Source organism: Syngnathus leptorhynchus, chromosome 8, assembly GCF_054491065.1.
Source record: "Syngnathus leptorhynchus isolate UIUO chromosome 8, UIUO_Slep, whole genome shotgun sequence".
NCBI lineage: Eukaryota > Metazoa > Chordata > Actinopteri > Syngnathiformes > Syngnathidae > Syngnathus > Syngnathus leptorhynchus.
The window spans coordinates 11,169,057-11,193,889 of record NC_141202.1 but is presented as its reverse complement, the minus strand read 5'-3'; the positions used below and the strand labels follow the sequence as shown (position 1 = coordinate 11,193,889).

At 44.8% G+C, this 24,833-nt stretch overlaps 2 protein-coding genes across 10 annotated transcripts; one reads left to right on the top strand and one right to left on the bottom strand.

Annotated features, from left to right (window-relative positions):
• The first annotated feature begins 47 nt into the window (after nt 1-47).
• Nucleotides 48-6,151, top strand: fam131bb (family with sequence similarity 131 member Bb). Of its 6 annotated transcripts, none has more exons than XM_085917872.1 (8): nt 48-193; nt 696-798; nt 973-1,056; nt 2,771-2,995; nt 3,647-3,787; nt 4,582-4,916; nt 5,018-5,284; nt 5,610-6,151. In XM_085917872.1, exons 4-8 carry the CDS (start codon nt 2,785-2,787, stop codon nt 5,859-5,861), a joined length of 1,206 nt encoding a protein of 401 aa, XP_085773998.1. In that variant the 5' UTR covers nt 48-193; nt 696-798; nt 973-1,056; nt 2,771-2,784; the 3' UTR covers nt 5,862-6,151. The 6 variants fall into 6 exon arrangements, with proteins under 6 accessions (XP_085773998.1, XP_085773996.1, XP_085773992.1 ...); XM_085917870.1 differs by lacking the exon at nt 973-1,056 and adding an exon at nt 311-346 and having other exon boundaries at nt 696-789; XM_085917866.1 differs by lacking the exon at nt 973-1,056 and adding an exon at nt 311-346.
• Nucleotides 6,152-9,510: 3,359 nt separating this feature from the next.
• LOC147052429 (chloride channel protein 1-like) lies at nt 9,511-24,746 on the bottom strand. 4 transcript variants are annotated; one of them, XM_085917846.1, is made up of 23 exons: nt 24,696-24,746; nt 18,644-18,857; nt 18,132-18,263; nt 17,933-18,061; nt 17,729-17,862; nt 16,565-16,642; nt 16,016-16,094; nt 14,372-14,497; nt 13,276-13,360; nt 13,109-13,210; nt 12,754-12,838; nt 12,345-12,500; nt 12,196-12,265; nt 11,985-12,095; nt 11,688-11,901; nt 11,481-11,614; nt 11,220-11,401; nt 11,076-11,157; nt 10,868-10,953; nt 10,723-10,767; nt 10,535-10,639; nt 10,219-10,305; nt 9,511-10,139 (listed from the first exon to the last, which is right to left on the bottom strand). In XM_085917846.1, exons 1-23 carry the CDS (start codon nt 24,744-24,746, stop codon nt 9,774-9,776), a joined length of 2,853 nt encoding a protein of 950 aa, XP_085773972.1. In that variant the 3' UTR covers nt 9,511-9,773. The 4 variants fall into 4 exon arrangements, with proteins under 4 accessions (XP_085773972.1, XP_085773973.1, XP_085773970.1 ...); XM_085917847.1 differs by lacking the exon at nt 16,016-16,094 and adding an exon at nt 15,490-15,568; XM_085917844.1 differs by lacking the exon at nt 16,016-16,094 and adding an exon at nt 15,490-15,568 and having other exon boundaries at nt 18,132-18,286; nt 18,646-18,857.
• Nucleotides 24,747-24,833: the final 87 nt, after the last annotated feature.

Genomic DNA, 24,833 nt, shown 5'->3' with positions numbered 1-24,833 from the left:
GTGACGCAAATTCTGGGCAATTTGCAAACTCCGCCCATTTTGGCAGGTGTGAGAACATTTGTAAGCGAGCAGGTGGCTCGCTCATTCATCCCCTGCGTATTCCTTCTGCTCGTCCAAAGTGAACAAATCTAAACTGATGGCTGTTCAATTCCCTCCCTTCTTCCCTGTCATTCTGTGATTCCCGGAAAAACCCGTACGTGTCTTGTATCTCGCCTCGTCGTGTGTCCCCCCACCTGCAATCTCTGCTCTCTTCCTTTCCCCGCCATGCATGTCGATGTTCACGCTCGCCCATCCCCTCTCTCCTCCTCAGCATGGACGTTCAGAATTTTCATGGGAGGGGATCAATGTAAGTGTGGTGACATTGTCCTTTGTCCATTTTTGTCGCCGTCTTTTGAGGTCGATCCCCCCCCCCCCCACCTCCCCACCTGACTTTCCTCACCTTTGACTTTCAAGTCTTGTTGTTTTACATGTAGAGCGGGCACAGTAGCAATAAGCGCACGGTAACTTGCAGTTCTGATTTTGGGCCGATGTCGATTGATATTAATCCAACATCTCCATCACTTCCCCCCCCCCTCCACTCACCTCCCTAACACTGTCTTTGTGTGCCCCGTCACACCGTCCATACTATTCTTTTCTTTCTCCCCCCACCCCCCCCCCCCCCCGCCGCCATCCCTCTCTCCTCCCGTCTGCTGCAGCTTTCTATGGAGGACACCACGTCCATCCTGCCGCGCCTCAAGAGGAACTCAAACGCTTACGGCATCGGCGCTCTGGCTAAGTCTTCTCTGTCAGGTGTGTCAGGTGTGTGTCTGTGCTGTGACCGGTAAAGAGACCCCATGTTGGCTCCGTCCCAACGCGGACACTGGAGTCAGCATGGTACCCGAAATGGGTTCCCCAGTTTTTGTTTTGTTTTGCTTCACCTCCTCCGTTTCCTGCTCCCCCCCCCCCCCCACACTGTGATTGTCAATGACTCAGCGTGAGTCATTGGCGGAATGAAATCAGGCTGAGAAAGACAATAGACATCACTGTGCACTGTGCTGCGTGTTGCTCTGAGAACAGGTGAGTGACGAAGTGAATTAGAGTGTGATTTGGTGTCTGTGTGTCGTCCTGAATTCAAATCAGTTTGGATGTTTGGACTTGTTGCGTGTTCAGTGAAATTGAACGGTCAAGTGTTGGTTTTTTTTGGTTTTAGTGCAGTGTTGTTTTTAGTTTCATCCAATGGCTGGTGGGACACCAACCATGAAGTTACGTTACTTACGTACAACATCTAAGCCACAAATGTGTTTTTTCATATATTTTCTTGCCAAACTGCTCGTATGAATTTCTGAAAAGGTTAGTGAGCTAGCAGCCATTATAAATTTGTTTGTCGGTGTGTCTCGTATTGGTGTGGCACTTTACTGCTCGGCAGAATTGGTCAAGTATAAGAAAATCTGTGTTGGAATGTCAAATGAGATGCTGAGGAAAAACATGATAGAAATTACCCCCAAAAAGGCTTTTTTTTATATAGTGGAACCTCTAGTAAGTCAAACCCAGTCAATTCCAGGGAAACTAATCTCCATTAGTTAAATTCCATTTCAATTAATTTTTAACTGTCATACAAGGGACAAATGAGGTTACCCTTTTAACCTCATAGATGAAGGTGAGTGAGATAACAAGTTGGCACTGGAGTTTTACTGCTTTGAGTAAGCATCCACTGAGTTATTGGGTTAGGGTTAGGGTTATTATTATTAAAAAATTAAATTTTAATTATAATGTATTTGTTTATTTATTTATTTATTTTTCTAAAACAAACCTAAAATCTAGACATGATAATGTGTATGGGAATCTGTGGTGCCCCCACCAGCTACTAATGCCACGAGTCGACACTGGCTTGATGGAGTGGTTTTCTGCAGTGCAGTTGAATTGAGTACAGTGTAGCCCGTTCTACTGTGTGGATGTCCGCAAACATTGTCATCATTTGTTCATCTCATCACAAAGCATAACAAGAGTCAGTTTAGTGGCACGTGTGGCCATTACGGAAGTCAGCAGCTCCTTTACGTTCTGACTTGATACCACTCATTCATCTCATCCTTCCCTTACTTCCCTGCTTCCTTCCCTCGGTCTGCTCATTTCAAGACATGAATGTCATCTCCATGACCTTTGTCATTCAGCTATTCTCATAATCCATGTTCATGAGCACCCTCATTTAACCGCAGCCTGGCTTCGACTGAACCGTATGCTTACAGAACTCAATTTGAATATTTAAGATTGTTTACAAAATTAAATAACCTTCCAGCGAATATAACAAATGTACACAACCCTGTTTGAATGCCATTTTTTGTTTTTTTGAAATCTTATTTTTACACATGTGTTTGGGAAGCTTAAAAATAATCAAAATGCCCGAAACAATAGTAAACACGCGATTGAATGAATGCCTTTGTGGCATGTGTCAATCAAAATAAAGCATTGGATTTTTTTTTGTTGAGATTGTTTCGGCGTACATAATGAATTGTCTGGTGAGCGCGTGTAATAACATCATATCAATCACACTCAAAGACGTAACTAGCTGCTCAATACCATCAAATGGAAAAAGCAATCTATCAGTCCAAGCCTGTCGGCTTCACATATTGTGACAGGCCATCAAAACATCCGCCACCAAAGCGTCAGACACTCCAGAATAACGCTCCTCTTCTTTGTCCACCCTTCCCCCTCTTTTCTATTTGCCCACATGCCACTTCTCCATTTTGTGTCCCTCAACCCTCTCTCATCTATCACCCGCTCCGCCCCGACTCAGGCGTGACGCGCACCATGAAGGAAAGAGTGACCAAACCCACGGCCATGGCCCAGGGCCGCGTCGCCCACATGATTGAGTGGCAAAACTGGGGCATGGCCACGGTGGGCGTGGGGGGCATCCCCCAGTCCCGCATCACCACCCAGGAACGGGAAAAGGAGCGACGGCTGGAGAATGACGCCTACAGCGACCTGAGCGACGGCGAGAAGGAGGCCCGCTTTGCTGCAGGTTGGGAAACTTTTCTGACAAGTAGGACTGAACCCGTTTGAAAAAGAACCCAATCAGTATTGCAATTCGATTATTCATTTTTACGGGGTTCTTTTTCCTTGTATATAATGAACAAGCAAGAAATTGTTCTGATTTTAAAATAACAAAAAACAATTAATTATCAAATTAACTGCTCATTTAAAAAAATTAAATAATAATAATTAATCATTTAGATCCTTTTTGAAATTTAAAATTGTCCAAATCACCATAACTTCTCATCAGTAAATATTTCTGAAGTCCTGCATGAAAGAATAACGATTGTTTTTGTGTTGTAACAAATTAAAAGATTTGCATTTACTTAAGTGACCAACATTTTGGCAGACCAAAGCAATAATCTAATCATAACTTCTCTATTCCTTTTTTGCACTAAATAATGGCCATTTTTTTAATAAAAGGATGGAAATTAAAATGTGCTTTATTTGATTTATCAATTGACAAAATAATTTTCCGATTAATTGATCATTGGAATAATCCCACTAAGTAAAAAACTGCATCCTGCTACATTGCAATGTCGATTTAAGTTTCATCAAGTGTTCAACCTTACCGTCAAGTGTTCCTCTCGTCTTCTTCGTGTCAGTTCTTCAGCCAATTAAACTTGTCTTTTGACCTCAGGCATCCTGCAGCAATTTGCCATCTCCGAGGCGACCCTCTTGGCCTGGTCGTCGATGGATGGCGAGAGCCCTCGCTCGGGATCAAACCAGGGCAGCGTGGCGCATCTGAGCGAGGTCAACCAGGAGAGTATCACCAGTCGAGGTAAAACATTTGGCAAAGTGTGAACCCTGCAAATTGCAATCCCGAATCTGCATCAGCAGCACATTTGGATGGTTTAGCCACAGTCGGCGTTAATGAGCCTCCCGTTGTGCTTTGCTGTTCTCCTTACAACCCAAAGCTTCGTGATGCTTCATTTACATGAAATCATCCCAAGATTCTTAAAGCAAATAGACTAAAACACAACAAGCTCAGAATTGTGGCTCTTTTTTTCCTCTGGGGTCCAATTTATATCTGCGCCACAACAGTGCTTCTGTGTCGCCGTCATGATCTGACAGTTCATGAATCAACATTATGTCGCTGCTATTAACTGAGAGATGGGGATTTTTTTTTTTTTTAGGCAGACGCCAATTTACCTATTTGACGGAATATAATTCCGGTTAAGGCGGCTCGGTGGAGCACTGGGTAGCACGTCCGCCTCACAGTTAGGAGGGTGCAAGTTCGAGTCCACCTCCGGCCCTCCCTGTGTGGAGTTTGCATGTTCTCCCTGTGTCTGTGTGGGTTTTCTCTGCACACTCTGGTTTCCTCCCACATCCCAAAAACATGCTTGGTAGGCCGATTGAAGACTCTAAATTGTCCCTAGGTATAAGTGCAAGTGCGGATGGTTGTTTATCTCTGTGTGCCTTGTGATTGGCTGACAACCGGTTCAGGGTGTCCCCCGCCAACTGCCCAATGACGGCTGGGATAGGCTCCAGCACACCTGCGACCCCCGTGGGGACAAAGCATTTCAGAAAATGGATGGATAATTCCAATTACCGATGAATTGTTCTTTCCTCCAGACCAGATTTTGCATCACTCCTCAGCCGAGGTGTGGCCTCACACTTACGTCTCCCAGGGACACTACTGCCTCTCCTCCTCGGACGCTTGGGAGCCCATCAACAACGACCCGTCCGGGGTGGCGTCTCCCCCCGCCGGGTCCTACCTCGTGGGGAGCGAGGGTTACGACGGGCAGACGGCCGCTCACTTCTTGTCGCAGCAGCAGCAACAACAGCAGCAGCAGCAACAGCAGCAGCAATTTAATCTCCAGCAGCAAAACCAACTGCAGCAGCTGCAGCAGATCCAGCAGATGCAGCACTACCAGCAGCAGCAGCTCCTGCAATATCAACAACAACAGGTGAGCACAAGATTGTGACATGCTATAAAAAAAAAAAAAAAGACTTGCCCGGTGGATCACAACTCTTTCTCCGTGGCGTTCTGATCTCCACGCTTTGCTAGTCACTGGAACACCGGCTGCACAGCGCCAACCACTCCTTGCAAGCCACCCCCAACAGCACCATCCACAGCCTGGTCCACCAAGTACACCCGCCCCTGGTGGATCTGTGGAACACGGGCCAGATGGAAGCCTACCAGGTGGAGGCTGGAGGCTACATGGGCGCGGCGGCTGCGATGGAGCCGGGCCTCTGTGTTCCTGCCGGAGAGGAAGTGGTGGGGAATGAACACTCGCCGCTGCTGGAGCAGCAGGAGGAAGAGGAGGATGTCAAGGTGAGATCACATTCTGTTTCCAATCCATAAATATACAGACACTGGTGGAGCTAGATGGGGGCTTGTGGGGGGGGCACTGCCCTCCCTGAAATATTTTCAGATTTTTCTTCTTTCAACCCGTTTCCCGTAAGGAGCAAACCATGAATCTTTATCAGTGTTTTCAGAAGAATTTTGTAAAAGCAATTTAGTTTGTTTTGCGGACTTCACGAGATATCCTCGGCCCTCCACTGCCACCCCAAGAAAAACAACCTAGCTCCGCCAGTGCATCTATCCATCATGTACTTCATCTATATACCGTATCTACCAATCTGTGTTGTCTATCCAGGATGGAGAAATGACACTGTGTATGGAGCCAGAGCCGTCCACATTGACTCCGCCCACACATCCGGGGGACGCCTCGGGCGGCAGCAGTCCGAGACATCTGCCAGCCTCGCCAGTGAGTGAGCAAAGGGCCTGCGATGCCGCCACGCCGGCCGGTCTCGCTCACACGCTACAGGAAGAAGAGGAGGAGGACGAAGAGGACGAGAACACCGGGCAGCAGGAAGAGGGGCCAGCCGCTTCCATGGCAACCAACTGACTTCTTGGCTGTCACATGACTCCTCCATACAAACTGACCGGGAGTCAGCCGTAATAATACAATATCTATCTATTATCCTGTTGCTTTTCAGGTATCAAAAAAAAAAAAAAAAAAAAATCCGGGCAGGATGAATTGTTTTGGAAATTGTGGACTCGTGCTGATAAGATGCAACCTGATGCAACAAACTGTAAGCCTTACATCCCAAAGGTAAACACAAACGAAAGGATGAGGAGCTACACGGACATTATCATCAGGGAACAGGAGGGAGGGACAAGTGTTATATGTGTGGGGGGGGGGCTGTGCAGCCAATACATGCATGCGACCCCATCATCCTATGACAAAAACATATTCCAAGATCATAATAGGAATAATTTTATAATAATGCGGGATGGGCTGAGTGAGAAAAAAAATGTCTTTCAATGTATGATATTAACATATTTCCGTCAGTGGAGGAGGGGAGAGAAGGAGGGGGGGGGCGTCTTTGTTTACATGTTAGAATATTGTGTTCCCCTTTCTACATCTTAATGAGTTACGGCAACACCACCCCCCCCCACCCCGGCAGATGATGAACACAATTTCCATGCCGCCGATCCCGCTGACACCCACCCGAGCGATAACACTGCACAGATTAAGGATTGTACTGTAAAGATAAATGTGCTTCCTACTCTGTCTCACTGTATGCATGTTCCTATGGAGTACCTGAACTATACGACACTGTATAGACTTTGCACTGAACCATCGTCGGGGGGGGGGGCGGAACGGAGGATTCGCAGCCAATGATGAAGGGGAGAAAAAAAAAATAGGACAGAACTCTCTCTTTTCTTCATTTGCACCGATGCAATCCAACTCATCAGAGGTTGCCTTGTGGACTGTCAAAGTTGGCCGAGGCCCACTCTTCAAAGCTTTCAGCAACCAAAACCCGGCTGAGCCTCACCTAATGAAGATGATGAAGATGATGATTTGAATGTACTGGCCTGGATCAGAATGCTTTCCAAGGGATTTGTTTGTTGAGATGGAATTTACTGCTGGCTCATCCGCAGCACCACAAGAAAATTTGGTCTGGTCCAGAAGTATGTGGACCGTGCGTTTTTTTGTTTTTTTTTTTGGTGGGGGGGGGGGGGGATTTTACATTTTTTACATCACCACAAAGAAATAAAACGAGATGTCATTCAAGTGTAGACTTTCAGCTTCCGCTTAATGTCATTGTGATATTTCATTGTTTCAAATCACAATCTGACTTTCCTGGGCACGAACGAGAGCAGCGGTTTGCACCTTGGACATGATTATCATTCAGGCAGGCATTTCTTGATGGTACATTTTGAGAACGATACGCCTCGCTTCCCCCAGACTTCTGCTGATATTGCGAAAAGCCGCCTGAGACAAGGCAAAGGAACAGAATATTCTTCCATGGCCAAGTTGGATCTCAAGCATGTTTTTTTTTTTAACTTCCTGAAGACAAAAGTAAAGATTTGAGTCCCGTCAAATTGAGAGTCATTTTTTTGGACTGTAATCCTTTGGTGCCATTCGTCCTCTTCCGTAAAAGCTGAAAGTCTACAGTTCCGTCCCATCTTGATTGTTTTATTATCGCAATGTACAAAAGCCAAACATCCTAAAACTGCTTCTGGACCTAAAAAACAGAAATATCCAAATTGTAACCAGCAATAGGCGGACACAAGGCCGGTCAGCCAGTGCCAGCTACTGTTATATAGATGTAAATAATTTCGATAACACCTTAGACTAGCAAATTATTTTTTTTCTTGCTTTCACCATTCCGTCTTAACTTTCGGTTGGGATTTCACCACAATTTTGCGTCGGTTTCATGAAAAACAAGCTCGTGTGGGTCAAGCTAGCGCCTACGATGGACGCGTGCTGCCCAATCAGCCAATCAGGGAATAGAGAAGGCGGAGCTAAAGGCGTCTTCCTTGCTCACGTGTTGATTACTGTGAGGCGGTTGCTTGTGTGCGGACACATTTGCATTTCTTTGTATGATTTGGAATCTTGTCCTGTGAAGAACAGAGGGGCGGGCGGCGTTCAAGAGACTTTCTGTCTTTTCTCTGTCGGGGAGAATCTTCTCCTCATGTTGTTGATTGTGTGAGAAACTTTGAAGATACAGTATAAATACTGTATATACACACACACATGCATATATATAGATATATATCGATAAAACAAAACAGCAATTTACTGACTTGAATGAATTGATGTATTGATGGCTTCTTTATGCAATGTGGGAACAATGTTTATTTTTCTACTCAAAATCCCGAAAGCTAGAATACGTGTCATGGTTGTAAAGTCGTGCTGGGTCAAAAGTAGCCCGCATTGGGTGAAGCAGCTAACACGGCGCTGGGTCCAAAAGGGACAGAGCTGATGCTGGGTTCTTTATAGCTGAGGTATTGGGTTGTTGGCAACCCATGACTCAAAAATAACTAACCCAACCTCAGGTAAAAGTAACCCAATCTGCCCCAAAATCCAAACTGACCCAGCGGTTGAGCTAGCAAAATAAGCCGGTATATTTTTAGTGGGCGCTGAGAAAAAAATAAGGAGTTGGATTTAGGTATGGGTTCTGGTAAGAATGTGTTTACACAATGGCACATATTCATTTATTTATTGAGCTATTAGGGAAGACTAGCTTGTACAGAATCAATGGTTCGATGTGACCCTTCTATGTTTTGTCAAGGGTCTCATGATTAGATGCTGCTTTCCTTCGATACGGGCTCACCTCAAAGAGGCAACATGCATGGGTGGAGTGTGGGGAGCGGGGTGACACTGCTTCTTTTTTTTTTTCCCAGGGGGGTGAATTCCTGCTTTTTATTTTCTTGATCCAAATCTCAATGAATAAATAAATATGAAGCCACATTGATTTGTGTGGACGTAAAGGATTTAAGGACCATGTCTCTCTCTTTCTCCCGCTTATTTTCTATTTCTATGTTGGTGTTGTCAAATCCGAAAAAACAAAAAAAACAAACCCTAGATTAAAACAACTGAAAACTAGCTCGAAACATTTTGAACCAAAGAATATTAAAGGCAATCAGCAGCATCAAAAACCGCAATGACTTTGTGAAATGACGCTTATGTAGAAAAAATTGGCACTCACGCGTTCTTGTTTCTGGGCTCCATTTCGTTATTGTCTTTATGCTTTTGTTTTGTTTGCCATCCTTCTCATCACTCCTGCACGGGCGGACCTCCTCACATCACTCCGACTCCTTTTCTCGTCTCCTCCTGTGGAGCAAATAAACAGACAAAGCAAAACGTCTCGTGCATATGTGCGTTTGTCTCTCGTCAGCCAACTCCGCTTTTCTTCAATTTGGGATGTTGATGATGATACTGTGGCACATTGTGTTACTGGCATTAGCTAACATTAGCATGCGTGTTTATTTTGGCCCATTCTGAACATTTCTCGGCAAAACTCAACGATGACAAATTGAATCGTCCAACGAATGACAGAGCGGTTTACATCGCCAATAATCATCAACCTTACTGACAATTTTTTAAAGTGGATGAGCGTCAATATTGAGTAGTGTGAATGAATAGTTAAAAAAGCAATTCTTCATAATTTTCGCCATTTATTATTTTTAAAAATGACAGACCTTTACGGGTGATTCTACAGCAATTATATAATTATAAATTGTACAATTAAATTAACCTTCATCAGTAAACAGTAAACCCTCGTTGAGGTCAAAGTGATTAAGAAGTCTATCTCAACATATTTCATGGTCGTCATTAAGCACTGCCAGTCTTTCAAGGAGCTTCTTGGTGACTGTACGAAATCGATGTCGTGTAGGACAGATTGTCAAAAGAGTTTGTGAAAGATACAGGAAGGCACCTGAAATTTGAAGAATGTGGGGGGGGGGGGGGGGGGGAGTAGAAAAAGTTGGCGCGCTGAGAGCGCAAAGTTTGTGACTTGACTCCTTCCTAGATGGGCTCGTCTGACTCCTCGCTCTCCTGCTCCTTGTGCAAGGAGGACAGCGTGAGGACGGGCCCCTCGGGTGAGCCCGGCGAGTCGGTGGGCGAGGAGGTAGACGGGGACGCCGGCTCGGAGTCGCCTCCGCTGGGCGAGGACGGGGCGTCGCGGGCGGGCATCCCTTGGGGATTGTCCTCCCTCGCCGGCTCCCCGTCCCTTCTGCTCCCTTCACCCCAAAGGTCCCGATCCCACGTGGGAGAGGCAGGGTTGGAGGAAGGTGGCTGGTGCTTGCTTTTTCTGCTGGCGTCCCGGAAGCTGGCCAACGGTGGGCGGAGCCTCACGCCGCTCCGAGTCGAGCCCTCGATGGCTTTCTGTAACTGGGAGCACAGAAGAAGACAATCAATTCCCATTAAATCACTGAGAGTAAAAAAAAAAATCAACAAATAAACGCCTTACCTCTTTGAGTGCAACCACACCCACCAGCTTGCCAATACTGGTGACGTAGGCGTGACTCAGACCCAGCAGAGAGAACAGAGTGTGGGTCTGAGTAATAACAGAAAGGAGGAAGAGGAGGAGGGGGGGGGCGCCGTCCAGTCAGCGTTAAACGTATTGGAATGTGACAGCATTCTGTTTGCGTGGCTGCTCTTTAGCACGTCCCTTACACTTACGATGGATTTGAAAACAGGTCAAATGGCAAATGTTACGATACATAATGTATATATGTTGCATGCGTGAAATTCCGATTTGAACTTTAACCTGCGCTGTCGCTTACCTTGTGCAAAGACGTTCTTTCCACCAGTTGAAAAGGGGAGGGGTCAATGCGAATCTGCTCCATATCCATTGGCTTGTCCATCTGGGCCTCCTCCCAGGCTTTGATCTGCGCAATGACAGGACCGCAATGATCGTACGCTAACCTGACTTATTATCTGATGATGCTGAGCGGTGGCGACGATGGTGTACCTCCTCTGGGGACATAGTGTCAGCTAATGTAGGGGGAGCTGTTTCCTGGATGGATGGATAAAATGTTGAATGTTAAGCAAGCTGCCATCTTGGACATTATCAGTCCCTCACATCACATGTGCAAAACGGCAAGAGGGCGACGGACCTGTACGTCGGTCTGTCCGGTCGACGACGACGACGAGGAAAAGAGTCTCTGGAAGGTCCTTCGGACCGAAGGCGTTTTGCGCTTGTCTGAAGTGAAAATATTAAACAATTATTCAATTATGAAAGTAGTTGTCAATTCATTTAATAATCGATTATTTAATTCCAAAACACGTTGGGACTCTGGAAGGAAACTGCCTTTGCTTCTTTACCTGTGCTTGTGTGATTGCTGGAAGGCTCCTGAGTTTTCGGCGATGGGATGGGCCCATTGCATTCATCCATTACCGGCACACTCTGAAATGGAAACACGCGTTTACGTCCATCTTGCTGTAGCAAGCCACGTTCATCATCCTCACCTTGTCCACGCCGTCGTTAGCGCCTTCCTCGTCCACGAAGCTAAACGACTCCCAGCTGAGTTTGGAAAATTGGCCCGGTGAACTCTGAGATGTCTCAAAGACCCGCCTGGCTGGCGAGAGCCACCAGTCGATGGCGGCTTGGAGCTCCATCCTCTCGATGGAGCCCAGAAGAATCATGGATTCTTTGCAGGCAAAGAAAAGAACGGTGAGGCCTCGTGTGCATGAATGGCATTGTCGTCTGAAGTTTTTAGCTCTTCTAACCTTTGGAGTCAACGAGGGGGATGGTTTTTAGCGTCGTCGTGTCTAGCAGGTCATTCAGTTCCCGATAGGTGGTGTGAGACGACAAGAACTTGACCTTGCGCACCATGATGTCTTCCACAAAGATGTTGTACTTGCTAAAGAAACACGCCGGACATCACTGAAGGCGACCGTCCTTTCGGGCTCATGACATCCGGATTACCGCTTTACCTGATGTGCCCGAGGGCCAGCTCAGGCAAGTACGGGAGCTTCTTCACCTGGATGATGGAGTCGTAGAGCGAAGGCTGCAGACCCTGGGCCACCATGTTGGCCAGGATGACTGCCACCATCATGGGCAGGATGTGGGAGATCTGACCCGTCAGCTCGAAGCAGATCACCGCCGTGGAAACTGTGTGAGTCACCGCTCCCGTCATGGCGGCCGCACCTGAGAAGGGAAAAGAGGACAGTTTGGGATAACGCATCTGTGAACCGATAACTCATCGATTATTCTAATATTCTGGGACTGACCGATGACGGCGTAGCCTCCCGGTAGGATTCGATACACGATCCCGTCAAACAGGATTCCGTTTGGGAAGAGAGTGGCCATGATCTCCCCTACCAGGCGACCAAAAGCAGCTCCTACAGCAGCGAGATAAGACTTGCTGTTGAAGAAGCTGCCCCGAGGTCAGCAGCCGGCGATGCTCGCATTACAACCAAAAAAAAAAAAAAATCCTCTTACCTAATATGAACACTGGCATGAAGGCGCCCGAGGGGATGGGCATGGTGGTGGAAACCGCTGACATCCAGAACTGCAAACGAGAACGCCTGCATTTTATTGCGCAAGTGTACCTAATGTTGTGTCCTGTTCGCGTGTGTGTGGCTTCTCACCTTCATGACGAGAAAGAGGAGGAGGATGACGAAAACGCTGACCTGAGGGTGAAGCCACACGGCCGAGCGGCCCAGGCCGGCCGGAAGGGCGGATGTTGAGATTTTGGTCCAGGTGAAGTTGTCGAACAAGGAGTTGATGCACTCTCTGGGCATGAGCTGTCACGGACACGCTTGCTTGTAAAACTCCAAACATCATCTCACAGAAAGGTTGAATTCAATCAAAATGCAGAAGAGCGCTGCATTTTATTATTGCTCATGTCGCCACAGGCTAAACTTGGCAAAGGAGATGACAAAAGTAAAATGATGTAATAGTACAGAATGCTAAAACTAGAAAAAATGAAAGCCGGAGAAAACAGTCATCCTCCATGATATTTTTTTTAAATAAAAGCTGTATCTAATCCATCCTCACCTCGCCAGCCATAAACTGTCCGAATCCAGGAGGGAACGTGAAGGTGGCGATGATCAACGTGACTGCGCCTGGATAGATCAACCGACTGGACACAAGCACATCAAAACAATAACATTGGATTAAAACGGAAAAAAACACACACACGGTTCTGCTTGCCTCCCTAATGGCGGCGATGAGTGCTTCCAGATTGTCGGGCCGCAGGGGAGCAGACATTGAGCGAATACCTCGCCAAAAGGTTATTAAAGCTCTCCTGCTTTGCGCCACCACGACACCGATGAGCTCAAAGAAGAGAGCCGCACTAAATAATGTCGGCAGATGTTCAAGTGTGTGTGTGTGTTTGTGTGTGTGTGCTCACTGCTTCGTCAGAAAGCGCGTGAGCGCCGTGGGTCTTCTCATGAAGAGAACCACCTGTCGGTTCAAGTAGACAAAGAAGGCCCCCAGGAAGCCGCACGAGATTCTGAAAGCCAAGAGACCAATCCCTTCAGATAGGTTTTCATTTAATTGCGCACGATGACGCATTACCCGATGATTGCGAACGCCGGCAGCTCCTGCAGGTCAAAGGGGAAATCCTTGCGGAAGTTGGTTTTGAAGAGAGCAGTGATTGTGACTGTCGGAGGAGAAACAAAAACACGTTAGTTGAAGTGTATTTTTTCCTGCAGGAGGAAATAATTCAATCGCATACGGTCTGGGATACTAATTCATTACATAACCAAATCAGATCGCTCTGATTTCATTCCTCGTCTGCTAACCAGCCCTCAAGGTCACATTTTTCACGTTATCTGGGGATGGCTTTAATGTGATATAATCATTCAAATTGTAGTTGTCAGGGCCTATATTTCAACTGGATTTAGTATTCCCATGCAATTTGGACTTTTGACATAAAGCTTTGTGAGAATCCGTTGAGAAATTAAGTCAAATATCCTCCAAAAATAAAATGGCTTGGATGTGAAAAGAAGCATTTTACTGATATTTTTGTGGTTAAATATTCACAAAAAAAAATACATCAGTAAATTATTTAATTTAAAATTAAGTCAAATATCCTCCAAAAATAAAATGGCTTGGATGTGAAAAGGAGCATTTTACTGAATTTTTTGTGGTTAAATATTCACACAAAAAATACATAAGCAAATTATTTAATTTTTTAAATGAATAATTTCCGGAGGTGGGGGGGGGGGGGAATCTGAGTTTTCATGGCTTAATTAGCACATTCATTAATTTGTTAATTAATTAAACTGTCTCTGCGCCAGTTTCGGAATTATTTCTTGTTCATGCCTCAGACCCAATTTAGTTGAGTCTTGCATTCGGGTCCTACCTCACCGCTTTGATTTCACACAGATCCAATTCATGTTCCAAACCCAAACTTGTTATTCCTAGATACTGAAAAGATGGAAATCTACACTCCAGCTGACACTTGATGGTTTGATCTTATCATGTAGGTGGTGTAAGAAGACAACTCGTTGATTGTCCAATTACTTTTGCAATTCCAATTAGTTTTGGGCAACAGTGCAAACCCACTGCGGTACGGACTTTGCTGTCACAACCGGCTACTTTCTATAAAAAGTAGCCATCGCTGCAGTATTTCCAGTGTGTGTTTGAGAGTGTGTGAAGTGTGTCTCACCAGCATCTTTGTTCCACACAGAGAGCACCCTGAATATGAAGGCGCTGAATGTGGCGGCAAAATATCCCCGCCAGTAATTCCTCACTGCAAAGTAGGTAGACGTGACCTCAATACTGAACAACACCCCTGGTGGTGGAGGAGGAGAGAAAAAGAAAAAGGGACGAAAGGAGGGATGGAGGAGAGAAGAGCGAGAAGGATTAGAGGGAAACATGAGGGAAGAATTGGTCAACGAGGGAGACGATGTGAAGGGTGTAGAGAAATGAGTTCAAATATGCTGAGGGAGACAAAAAACACTTGGAGTTGAGGGTCTGATCATACTCAAAAGAAGGGCCAATAAAACACACAAGTGCATTCTTATTAAGTATAGACACCAGGCACGTATTAGTGACTTGACTTAAAGTTAATACTGTGGTGTCTTGAGCTACAAGTGACCCAACTTGCGAGTTTTTGATATTGTTGCTCTGACAAGTGAATAAGTTTCCAAACTGAAGCGTCAAGCTTGCTGTTGAAATTTAATCTAAAACTAAACATTAAATAAAGAAAAAGCCATATGGCTTTACCATGTGAAAGTACGCTTAGCTTAATGCTAACACACAATGTAAAACGCCGTTGATATGTATTGTTAGCATCAATAGTCGCTTTATAAGAAACAGATACTTGAACAGAAGCGGATGAATGACACATGTAGTCAGATAATATAACAATACTCACAGGCCTATATATATATATATATATATAATAAAAAAATTTTCATTTATTTATTTATTTATTTATTTATTTATTTATTTATTTATTTATTTATTCATTTATTCATTTATTTATTTATCCTCTATGAAAAATGACTAATACCACAGCAAGTTAGTAGGTATCTTATGGCGGTAGTAGAAGAAGAATTAATTATAACATTATTATTAATATTATATTAATTTATATTTGCGTGAATGTATTATACTGCCTCCTGGTGTTTTTTTTTAATGTTCTCAATTTTTCAAACGTTCTTTAATTATAAAAACAAAAATGATTTATTTATGTATAAAAAAAAACAGCAAAAAGAGCTGTGAAAGCCATGCTGTGGTGGTAGGGGGGGGGGTAGTGAAGGGTGCAAAGTTGTACAGTACCTCCTAGTGGAGTGCCGAAACAGCATCCCACCCCGACAGCACAGCCAACAGTCAGAATATCTGTGTAACCGTAAGGGTTCTACTGACACAGACAACGGGAGGGTGGGGAGGAGGGAAAAGGGTTTCATTGAGGGGGGGAGGAGGGGATTGATTGATTGATGGGACAGATAGACAAAAAAAACAGGTGAAGGCAGACAGGAGAGGATGGGAGGACGGTGGGGGGGGGGGGGGCGGCAGATGGGGTGATGTGACAAAGGGGAAGCAAAATTGGATAAAGTGAATAAATAATGTTCAATGGATTTTTACAAGAGGTGGTAATAAAGGTGTGAGGAAACATCACAACTCAGCTGGGGGGCATAATAAGAGCGAGGAAGCGCATGCTTTTGGGAAAAAAAAAAATCAAATGAATGCTTCAGTATTTGCTCATAAGTTTTAGGACGTGTCATCTAAACATTTTTTTTTACAGTCTAAGTCATTTATTCTGATGTCTGAGGTTCCGTTTTGAGGTCATCCATGTGGGACTTGCCTCCCACTGGAGCAGCAAAACAAGTGGCCACTCCCACAGCACACGCACACACCAACAGGTCCCGGTTATGGGTGCCATTCTAGGGTTCAAAGGTCAGTAGGAAGCGGGGAAGTACGGGAAGGGGGCAAAGCAGTTGGGATGAATGAATGAGAGAGCAAAAAGGGGCGGGGACAAATAGGTCATGAGAGGTCAACATCATTACACATTAGCATCACGCTATTAATATGATGAGACGCAAAGAGACAAGGTGTTTTTTTATTGGGGGGGGCGCAAAACAAAAGCATTAAATGCACGGTGGGTACCGTGGATGGGAGAAAAAAAAAAACACTTTTCCCATTTTCTTTTCAAATTAGACCGACGGGCTGATTATGAATAGATCATCCACTGAATTGGAAAATATCAAGTCAAGATACATTGGCGTAGTCTCCAAACATGTATTTTTTGTTTCAAATCATTTTTTTTTCAGAGTTACCAAAATGGGAAGAGTTGAACAACATTTAGGATGGAAGAGGGTGGTAAACGACACTTTTGCCTGAGGCTTCATCTTACCTCATAGACGCCAGAGAAGATGGACATGAAGCGACTCAGCACTGCAGCACAGATACTGGCGATGTGGACGAATGGACCCTGAGGGAGGAGGAGGCAGATGACAGACACATACAAAACACTGACGATGGCGTGTAAAACATCCGTGTCTGAAATGGGTCGCGTGGTATCGAAACACATCAATCAGGGCCTAATTGCCGGGCTGAGATAGCCTTCGCTGCAACTATGCCGGGTGGAGTGAGGGGGGAGTAATGCACTCCTTGGAAGACTTGAATAATCAGCGAGGGGAGGCTGGGTAGGACAATAAGACAGCTGATGATTTATTATCTTCTAAACTTGTGGTAAAAGTAGATAGAGTGGAAGAGGAATGAGGGGAGAGTAAAAAGTGACGATGGCGGCGATGCTGGATAGTAAATGAGGATGGAAAGCTTGTTTACTCACAGATGTCAAAATGACTCCCACTCAGTACTGAAAAAAGTACTTGACTTGGGGAAAAGCAAAATAGCACAAAAAGTGAAAATTCACTGCACATGAAATATTTACCTGCTTTAATTTTAGTGTTGAAACTGAGAAGAAAAAAATTGGATTTACTATCAAAAATTATTCCCATAGTTTAGTTAACATTGTGAACTGATTGATAAAAAAATGCTAAATTGGATAAAGATGACAGTAAATTACATATTACTTGTTTGTGTGTGTGTGTGTGTGTGTGTGTGTGTGTGTGTGTGTGTGTGTGTGTGTGTGTGTGTGTGTGTGTGTGTGTGTGTGTGTGTGTGTGTGTGTGTGTGTGTTTTTAGTTTAGACAAATCTCAAGATTGTTATGCTGGCACAAAACCACCACAACACATTGGCCAGGTTTTGTACACGAGTCAACGATTCAACTTTACTACTACCATCAACTAGCCGCTAATTGCTAATCACTAGTTGCTTTTAAAGGAGTCTGTCATTTTCATTCATTTGAATTGTCTTCTACTTTTTAACTTTTCCTCATGAAGAATCAGTAAAAAGACAAAAAAAAAGCCTCAAGCAGAATGTTGACTGAATGTTTTTTTTTTGTTTTTTTTTTTTAGAGGAAGCAATTTGACAGAAATGTTCCACCTATTTGCAATCCTAATTCAAGTACAGTGAGTCAAAATGGGAGCTCTAGTAAGTACAACACCACTTTACCTCTTTGCCCACTGGCATCCCACTGCCCAAACCCGCTGTCAATCCGATAACTTTAGCCACGAAGGCCTTCAGGGTCAGATACTCCTTCAGAACTACGCCCCTTAGGATGGTTTTAAGCTCCGGGATACCGGAACCTGGATGTAAACAAAGCGGTGAGAGGGGTTGATGGATGATGTGGGGGCAGCGGAATGGAGCGTAGCTTACCGATGGCCTGCGGGGAAACCAGGTGACAGAAGAGGGAGGCGAACATGACGAGGATCATGGGGTAGCTAATCCAGGCGAGGTACTGGAGTGCCACATTGCCCTTCAGCTCCCCGTGCATCCACTTGTAGGCTGAAGGAGCGAAGAGATCATTCAAATGTAAACCTGTAGATTTGACCCCTCCCCCTGCCGACCCCGCTACCTTGGAGGCTCTTGGCGCTGGCGTAGTCCATACTCCAGCTGACCAGCGCCATGGTCAGGCCAAGGAGGACCAGGAAAATCCAGTCTTCCCCCATCTTGTTCACGATGTAGCGCTGCGCACGAACCAAGCAATCTAGAGCGGAAATGAATGATTCCATTTATCGGCGAAGCTCCTTTGTGACACTCAGTTGTTGCAACAATCGCTGCGAGTAATCATGAGGACGATGAAATCAAAGGACTTCATTAAAAGATGAAACTGACTAAACATGACACGTACAATCCTATTTTAGTACATTTTTCTCATAGTACACTAACTACATTTATAATATTAATTATGGACATGGCAATTATTCAGTTAATTAATCTGTAAAAGTATTTGTTTGCAGAGTATAAAAAATATGCCTGAGAATCTTGTCATATTGTTTGTCTACATGTGTTGCTGCAACTTTTGTGTTCCTTCTGTTTGCCCATTCATGTGGTTTTCCATTGTGTCTTAGCATTAGGCTAGGTGACCTTGACATTTGGAGTAGGAGCGTGGCTTCTTGGTGGACGAGCTGTGACTGAGGTGGGACTCCAAGATGACGGGATGCTGATGCCGTCGTCCCGCCCCTTTGCCCGCCGCCGCGTTGTTCTCTTCCGCCTGTCTTTGCCATTGTCGCTCTGTCAGCAAACGGGCTGCCTCCCGCCGGGAAAAGTTTCCCAGCTGCTCCCTATACTCCCCGTAGAGCTGCGGGCAAAAAATATGACAAAGAAAAATGAATACTGACTAACAACATGGCGCTCTAAAAGGGCCACATGCTTAATGAGAAGAAATATCCGATACCACTCTTTTTTCAGACCGATACCAGTCCGAGTATTCCCTCTCTGAGTACCCGCTAGATGCCCGCCAGCACCATATTGGTGACCCCTGTAAGGGATACACACCAACCTGAATACCCTGCGGACAGAAATAGACAAAACGGGCATAGAGATCGGAAAAACCCCTCCCCGAGCAGAGTCCGGCTCTGGACGCCGGCCACACGAGGAGATCCTGGACAGGGAGAACATACCACATCTTCCCCTTCCGCTCTTTACACCTTCAAGCCCGGTCACATGTGAGCATGACACACGACATGACGCCAAGCGATCCGGCCCGATCGCCTGTGAAATCCAGCACATTCGCAGATTGCCCGCATCCCGTCGCAGCCGTTGCCACGCAGCGGAGCAAGACGCTAAATCAGACGGGATACACATTTGGCTCTCGTGTTCACACGGGAAAGGAGAGCTGGCCGGGAGGCCCCAAAGAGGACCCAAAGCTCATCTAACTGCCTATAAATCGACACCCCAGTTGCACTATAACGTAAAATTGGTAGGATAGAAACGACACCCTAAACCACATGGCACCAGATATTATGACGCTACAGGAACTCGAGTCACACGATTGGACTCAAGTCGGCCTTTTTTACGACTCTGTCTGTGATTTATGCATTCTCTGAACCGCTTATCCTCACCGGGGCATTAGTGAGATGCTAGCTAGCAGGTGCAAGACTCTAACAGATTGCCCATACTGTTGCAAAAGTGGTGGAGAAAGTCGCTGTCAAGTGAAGATAAATCTCCGGTAAATTGGATATGCCACAGAGAAGAGACGTTTCAACAACATTGCCAAATTCCATTCCAAAATATTCTCAGGGATATAAAATGAAGCTTGAAAAATGTGACCAATCAAGTCGTTCCCTCCGTTCTCAAACAATCAAATGTCTGAATGATGAACTAAAAAGATGGATGCTACCTTGACCCTCCCTCCTCTCTTTTGGTTATAGAAAAGATGTTAATTACTATCCCACAAATTTATTTCATTTGTCGTATTGATTTTGTTAATCAACTGCCCATTACCAGCGTTGCTTTAACTACATGTCCTTTCATTGAATCACTTTTAAAAAGCTAATAAATTGGCTGAACAAAACGCTCATGCTGTCATGTGATTAAAATCAATGTTGAAGGGCTTCAGTGGGCAACAAATTTTAGCAGGAGCGGAGAGTTTGCCTTGTCCTGGCTAATCCACAATGTTTACTTTTTTGTATTCTATCTACCAATCTTTCAAGCTATTATCTATCCATGTCAAATATTGACAAAGATGAAAACAAAGGATATTGTCACTATAATTCGAATTTTCTTTCTGTTTTATTTTGTAAGTAATTAGGAAATACAGTATCTATAGCTGCACGCTAGTTTAAATGCTCAGTTAAAAACATTGATAACTTTCATAAGGCCATACTTGTGAAACAGTACTTCACATTTATTTAGATTAACATCACGTAAAGATGGATCTAAATATTCACTCAATAATTCAGAATTTAGATCAAATAAGGAAATCCCATTGTATGAGAATATATTGAGCAGCTCAAATTAAAACTTGATCATAAGATTATTACTATAAAATATGATTTAAAATCACAACACGCGCCTTTCATAATTATTCCCGGTGACCAAATCCGAAGTGCGCCAGCATCAAAATATGCACACACGCCATTATCAGCCCAATTAAAAATGAATGAAAAACATTTTTTTTAAAAATCTAAATCAAAAGGCTCCACCAGATGATTACCTCATCACTTGACTCGGGCATGACTTGGCGGCGTCCGCGTCGTGCGCCTTGTTCTGTCACCTGTCCGGCACAACAGACGCGCTGGGCCGAGCATTAACGCCGCGCCTCCGATCCATCAACATCAGCCATCAAAGAGGCCGCGGCTAACCGGGAGAACCTGCGTACTGTTCACAGAAGCAGCAGAGACGTGCTGCTGTGACCTTTGACCTCTGAGCGGGGTTTTAATTCAATAAAGGAAATGGAATTAAGTAACAGTAGAAAAAAATGGTTCTCCGTTTTTTTTTCTCTTTTTGTTTTTTCTTTACGAGAGCAGATTGTCCGTTACCTCATAGCATATTTACTCAGCGAGAACAAATGTGGGAAAGACATTGAAAGCTCCATTTGTATCTTTGCTGTCTCCATCTATCAACCTTTGCATTTACACTGATACAGTCATGTGACCTCGGGTGTCGCTTACGCACCGGCTGGAGCGCCCCAAGGTGACCCTTGCGCAACTTTCACACGCTTCTGCAGTTGGTAGCTGGCAAATACACCCATGAATTTGCTCATTACCACGCTGCCCTTTATTCCTTGAATAAACTCCATAAAAGTAGTCAGCTTTAATGAGCAGCTCTTCCACTCATTAACCTTTTTTTTTTCCTTTCTTTTTTCCCACCGCACTACAAAAAGTGCACATTGTAAGTCTCCTGGGACGACGAGAAAGAGGGAAACGATCCTGCATGTCGTTGCTCTGCTGGGAATACAAAACTGGAGTTTGATCTAATAGAAGAATCATTCAGATGCAAACATCATATATATATAAATGCATGCGTGAGGGTGTGTGTGTATATATATATATTTTTTTTTAAATGTGTATATATATATATATATATATATACATATATATATATATGTATGTTTTATGTATTTGTTTTTGCTCGATCTATGTGCACCATGTGGAACAGAGACAAAATCTAATGAATGCAGTGGTTGAAGGTCAGCGTGACCCTGAGAGTTAATTCAAAGTGTAATTGCACATTCCGGGGCTTTCTCATGAGAGTGGGCGCCGCATATTCATAAATTTGCGCGCGTTTGTGTTTATGAGCTCACGACACGGCACGCCGATTGTGTGCTGAGGCCTTACAACAATATAACTCTGCCCCACAGCACAAGGTTAATGATCAAATTTGACCCACCCGCTGGCAGATAGATCAGGAGATTATCCCGGCACTACGCGCACGTGCGTGCGGACACACGCGCAAGCGTTCCACGAGTTACCATATGCATGCCCTAATTAACAGCACAATAACAACACCATGCCTCGTCCAAACACAACTCAAGCTGTCATGTTCTAATTATTGTGTGTCGACTCGGCAAAAAAAAAGACAAATGTGTCGGATTTTCTATGCATTGAGCACTTCTTTGTGAAAATATCGACGAATAATCTCACAATCTTACCGGCAACTCATCTGTGTTCGGCACCGTCTCAAAAGTGTTGGTCCTCTGTCGCATATTTCCCAGCGCTCCTCTGCAACTCACTTTTTGGACACTCTCTAACATAGTGCAATTCCCCGTCCTCACATGGCCGCCTTAAATCTGCCCTTCCTCGTTTTTGCCACGGCGGCCTGTCGCCTGGCCGTATGTGCCAGACCAGGTACGAGCGGTCTCACACACAAACACACGCGTGGAAAGACACACCGAGATTAACGCGGAGACTTGAAGCTTGACAATAAAGTGTCAGCAGCTCTTAATTCAGAGTCCTGCACGGCGGTCCGATCCAGCAGATTCCGACCGAGTCGTTGCTGCGCTCGGCTAATGGCAGCGTGCCGGCCGCGCACAAGCTCAAAGTATGACAATAATACTTGCTGACGGAGAGGAGACATGTTGACATTGTGCGGTATGGAGGGAGGCGGGTAGCCGTGTACAGTAACTTGTCATTTTTGGAGGCCTCTTCGAAGAAAGATGACAGTAGAGGTCATCGTCAAGTGTTTTCCGATGAAAGATGTGCTTATGAATGTGATCCAGATCAATATTGCTCAGAAGACAATACGGAGGTGGATTCAGTTGAGTTGGTACCAGGTACCAAACAGATGGGGACGAGGTTTCATTTCACCTTCCTCTCTCACTCTTCCACCCAAAACGTTCCCCCTGGCACCCTTCCGGGTCCCCATCCATTCGAGCCCCCTCCCCTGAGGTGAAACCTTACTCGTGGGTAAATTTAGAACACGGTGTGACCCAATGTTCAGTGACACACTTCCCCGCACTTCTCGCTTGTTCGGCGGGCGCTCATCCCTCCCGCGAGGCCCGTCGTACTGAAAGATGGAGCTTGTTAGCCTTTCGTCCAAAACAATGACAAGTAATGTGACGTGGCGTCACAGCGGTGAGGTGCGTCGTTTCATTTCGACGCCCGAGCAACGGAGGGAGTGAGAAAGAGGGTGTCAAGTGGCCCGAGTATCACGTGAAGTTTTAATGGCTTAATCGCTCGCATGGCTGCAAAACATTTGGCAGGTGAACATTATCCCTTTGCTAGCATGTACCATTTGAGACTTACGAGATCTATTTCACTACCGATGACAGCCTCGCCGTCCCCTCGGAGAACCCTTGTTTTTATGACGGGTACAAAGCCTTTGTCCTCGTTGAGGTCATCAACGCCACATGACAGAAAGCAATTTGCAAAGCAAGAATTTCGTTGCAAGTCTTATTTGAAAAGTATTAGGATGCTAAATTGGGCACCTCCGCGAAACTTGCCGACATGTAGCGCTGAATGACATGATTACTTGGACTGTTACTTAATATTTTCAGAATTTTTTACAAGATTTATAAATATAATCAAAGCGACAGTTGTTTTGAAGTCAAGCTTAGCTTTTAAAAAACAGGAACAGAAACATCATTTTTTCTTCTGTCACTATGAGCACCAAGTTATCAAAACGTATTTCTACTTTTGTACTTTAGAGTCTTAACTTGTTTATTTTGACTTAATTACAAGAGTTGAATCATTACTACAACAATCTTTTTACCCACAAGATTCTGTACTTATGTTTATATTTGAGTTTAGTACTATTTTAGTTTTTTTTTTACACTGATGTAACAAGAATTTATGCACAAGTCAAAACGGTCACTCGTTTATGCTGACACGGCCGTTAGCATCTAAAATATTCATGTCAAGTGCTTATACAACTCCGTGAAAATCAGATTTTATTGCACTGTATTTCACGAAAAGTGCCTGGGAGTATGATTTATTTTCAGGGTTAAAGGATATTAACACTTTTCAATTTCAATCACTGGGGAAATACAAGTAGTCGTTGCCTTCTCCCGGATCAGCATCCTCCTGTAGCACGTCTGCATATAAACCCTCAAATCCTTCAAGCCTCTGATTTCCTCTCGCAGGCAAACGCAGTATCATAGCAGCCGCGCTTGCGTAAATATTTCTACAATGGTTTCTACAATTTCAACGTGGTACCAAATGCCTGTCACTGCTAAACCAGGAAATACCATCCTTATATAAATCTTTAAAAAAACAAAAAAAAACGAGCAAAACCCGAGGATATTGTGACATGACTTCACCTCTGAATACGCTTCGTAACCTGTCTGCTCAGGTTTCCCGCATTTTGGTACTTATATGCGCCGACACGTGAAAAAAGCCGGCAGCTTGTGGAGAAGACGAGGGACTTAAGGACATTCACTTAAGGATCTGCAATGCAAAGAGGGCCCAGATAAGAGCTTAGGGGGACGCCATAAATTCAAACGACAGTTTGTATTCATCACCTTCAGGACATTGACAATGAGATGGCACCAAAAATGAAATAGATGCATAAAAAAAAAAAACCCCAGCCGGACAAGGAATGTTTTTCCACCAAGGAAGTGTGAATGATAAAATGGAAGAGATGGAGGGGGAAAGGGGTGCAACAGGTGGGAGATGCATCTGCGGCAGAGATGCAAGAGCTTGAAGAGCGTCAGAGAAGAACAGGCAAGCATGAAGATAGAAGATGTGCAAAGACCTACCAAGGTCTGTTGGTATCTCAGAGCCTTCCTTTGCGATGCATCTGTAGCCATTGACACGCTGTCAGTGATCCAAAAATAACCTCGCCGGACGCCCCAGCATTTCCACTGGCATGGCCCACCAACTTGCAACGAGCTCCA

What these genes read in the sequence shown, in the direction of transcription:
- fam131bb (XM_085917865.1), top strand. Translation starts at nt 702, where the DNA reads ATGGAGGACACCACGTCCATCCTGCCGCGCCTCAAGAGGAACTCAAAC. An exon ending in GGAGGCCCGCTTTGCTGCAG is followed by an intron (nt 2,996 to 3,646) that starts GTTGGGAAACTT and finishes TTTTGACCTCAG; the next exon opens with GCATCCTGCAGCAATTTGCC. An exon ending in TGCAATATCAACAACAACAG is followed by an intron (nt 4,917 to 5,017) that starts GTGAGCACAAGA and finishes ACGCTTTGCTAG; the next exon opens with TCACTGGAACACCGGCTGCA.
- LOC147052429 (XM_085917843.1), bottom strand. Translation starts at nt 22,253, where the DNA reads ATGTTAGAGAGTGTCCAAAAAGTGAGTTGCAGAGGAGCGCTGGGAAAT. An exon ending in CATGCCAGTGTTCATATTAG is followed by an intron (nt 12,096 to 12,195) that starts GTAAGAGGATTT and finishes TCGCTGCTGTAG; the next exon opens with GAGCTGCTTTTGGTCGCCTG. An exon ending in GGGAGGCTACGCCGTCATCG is followed by an intron (nt 11,902 to 11,984) that starts GTCAGTCCCAGA and finishes TTCCCTTCTCAG; the next exon opens with GTGCGGCCGCCATGACGGGA.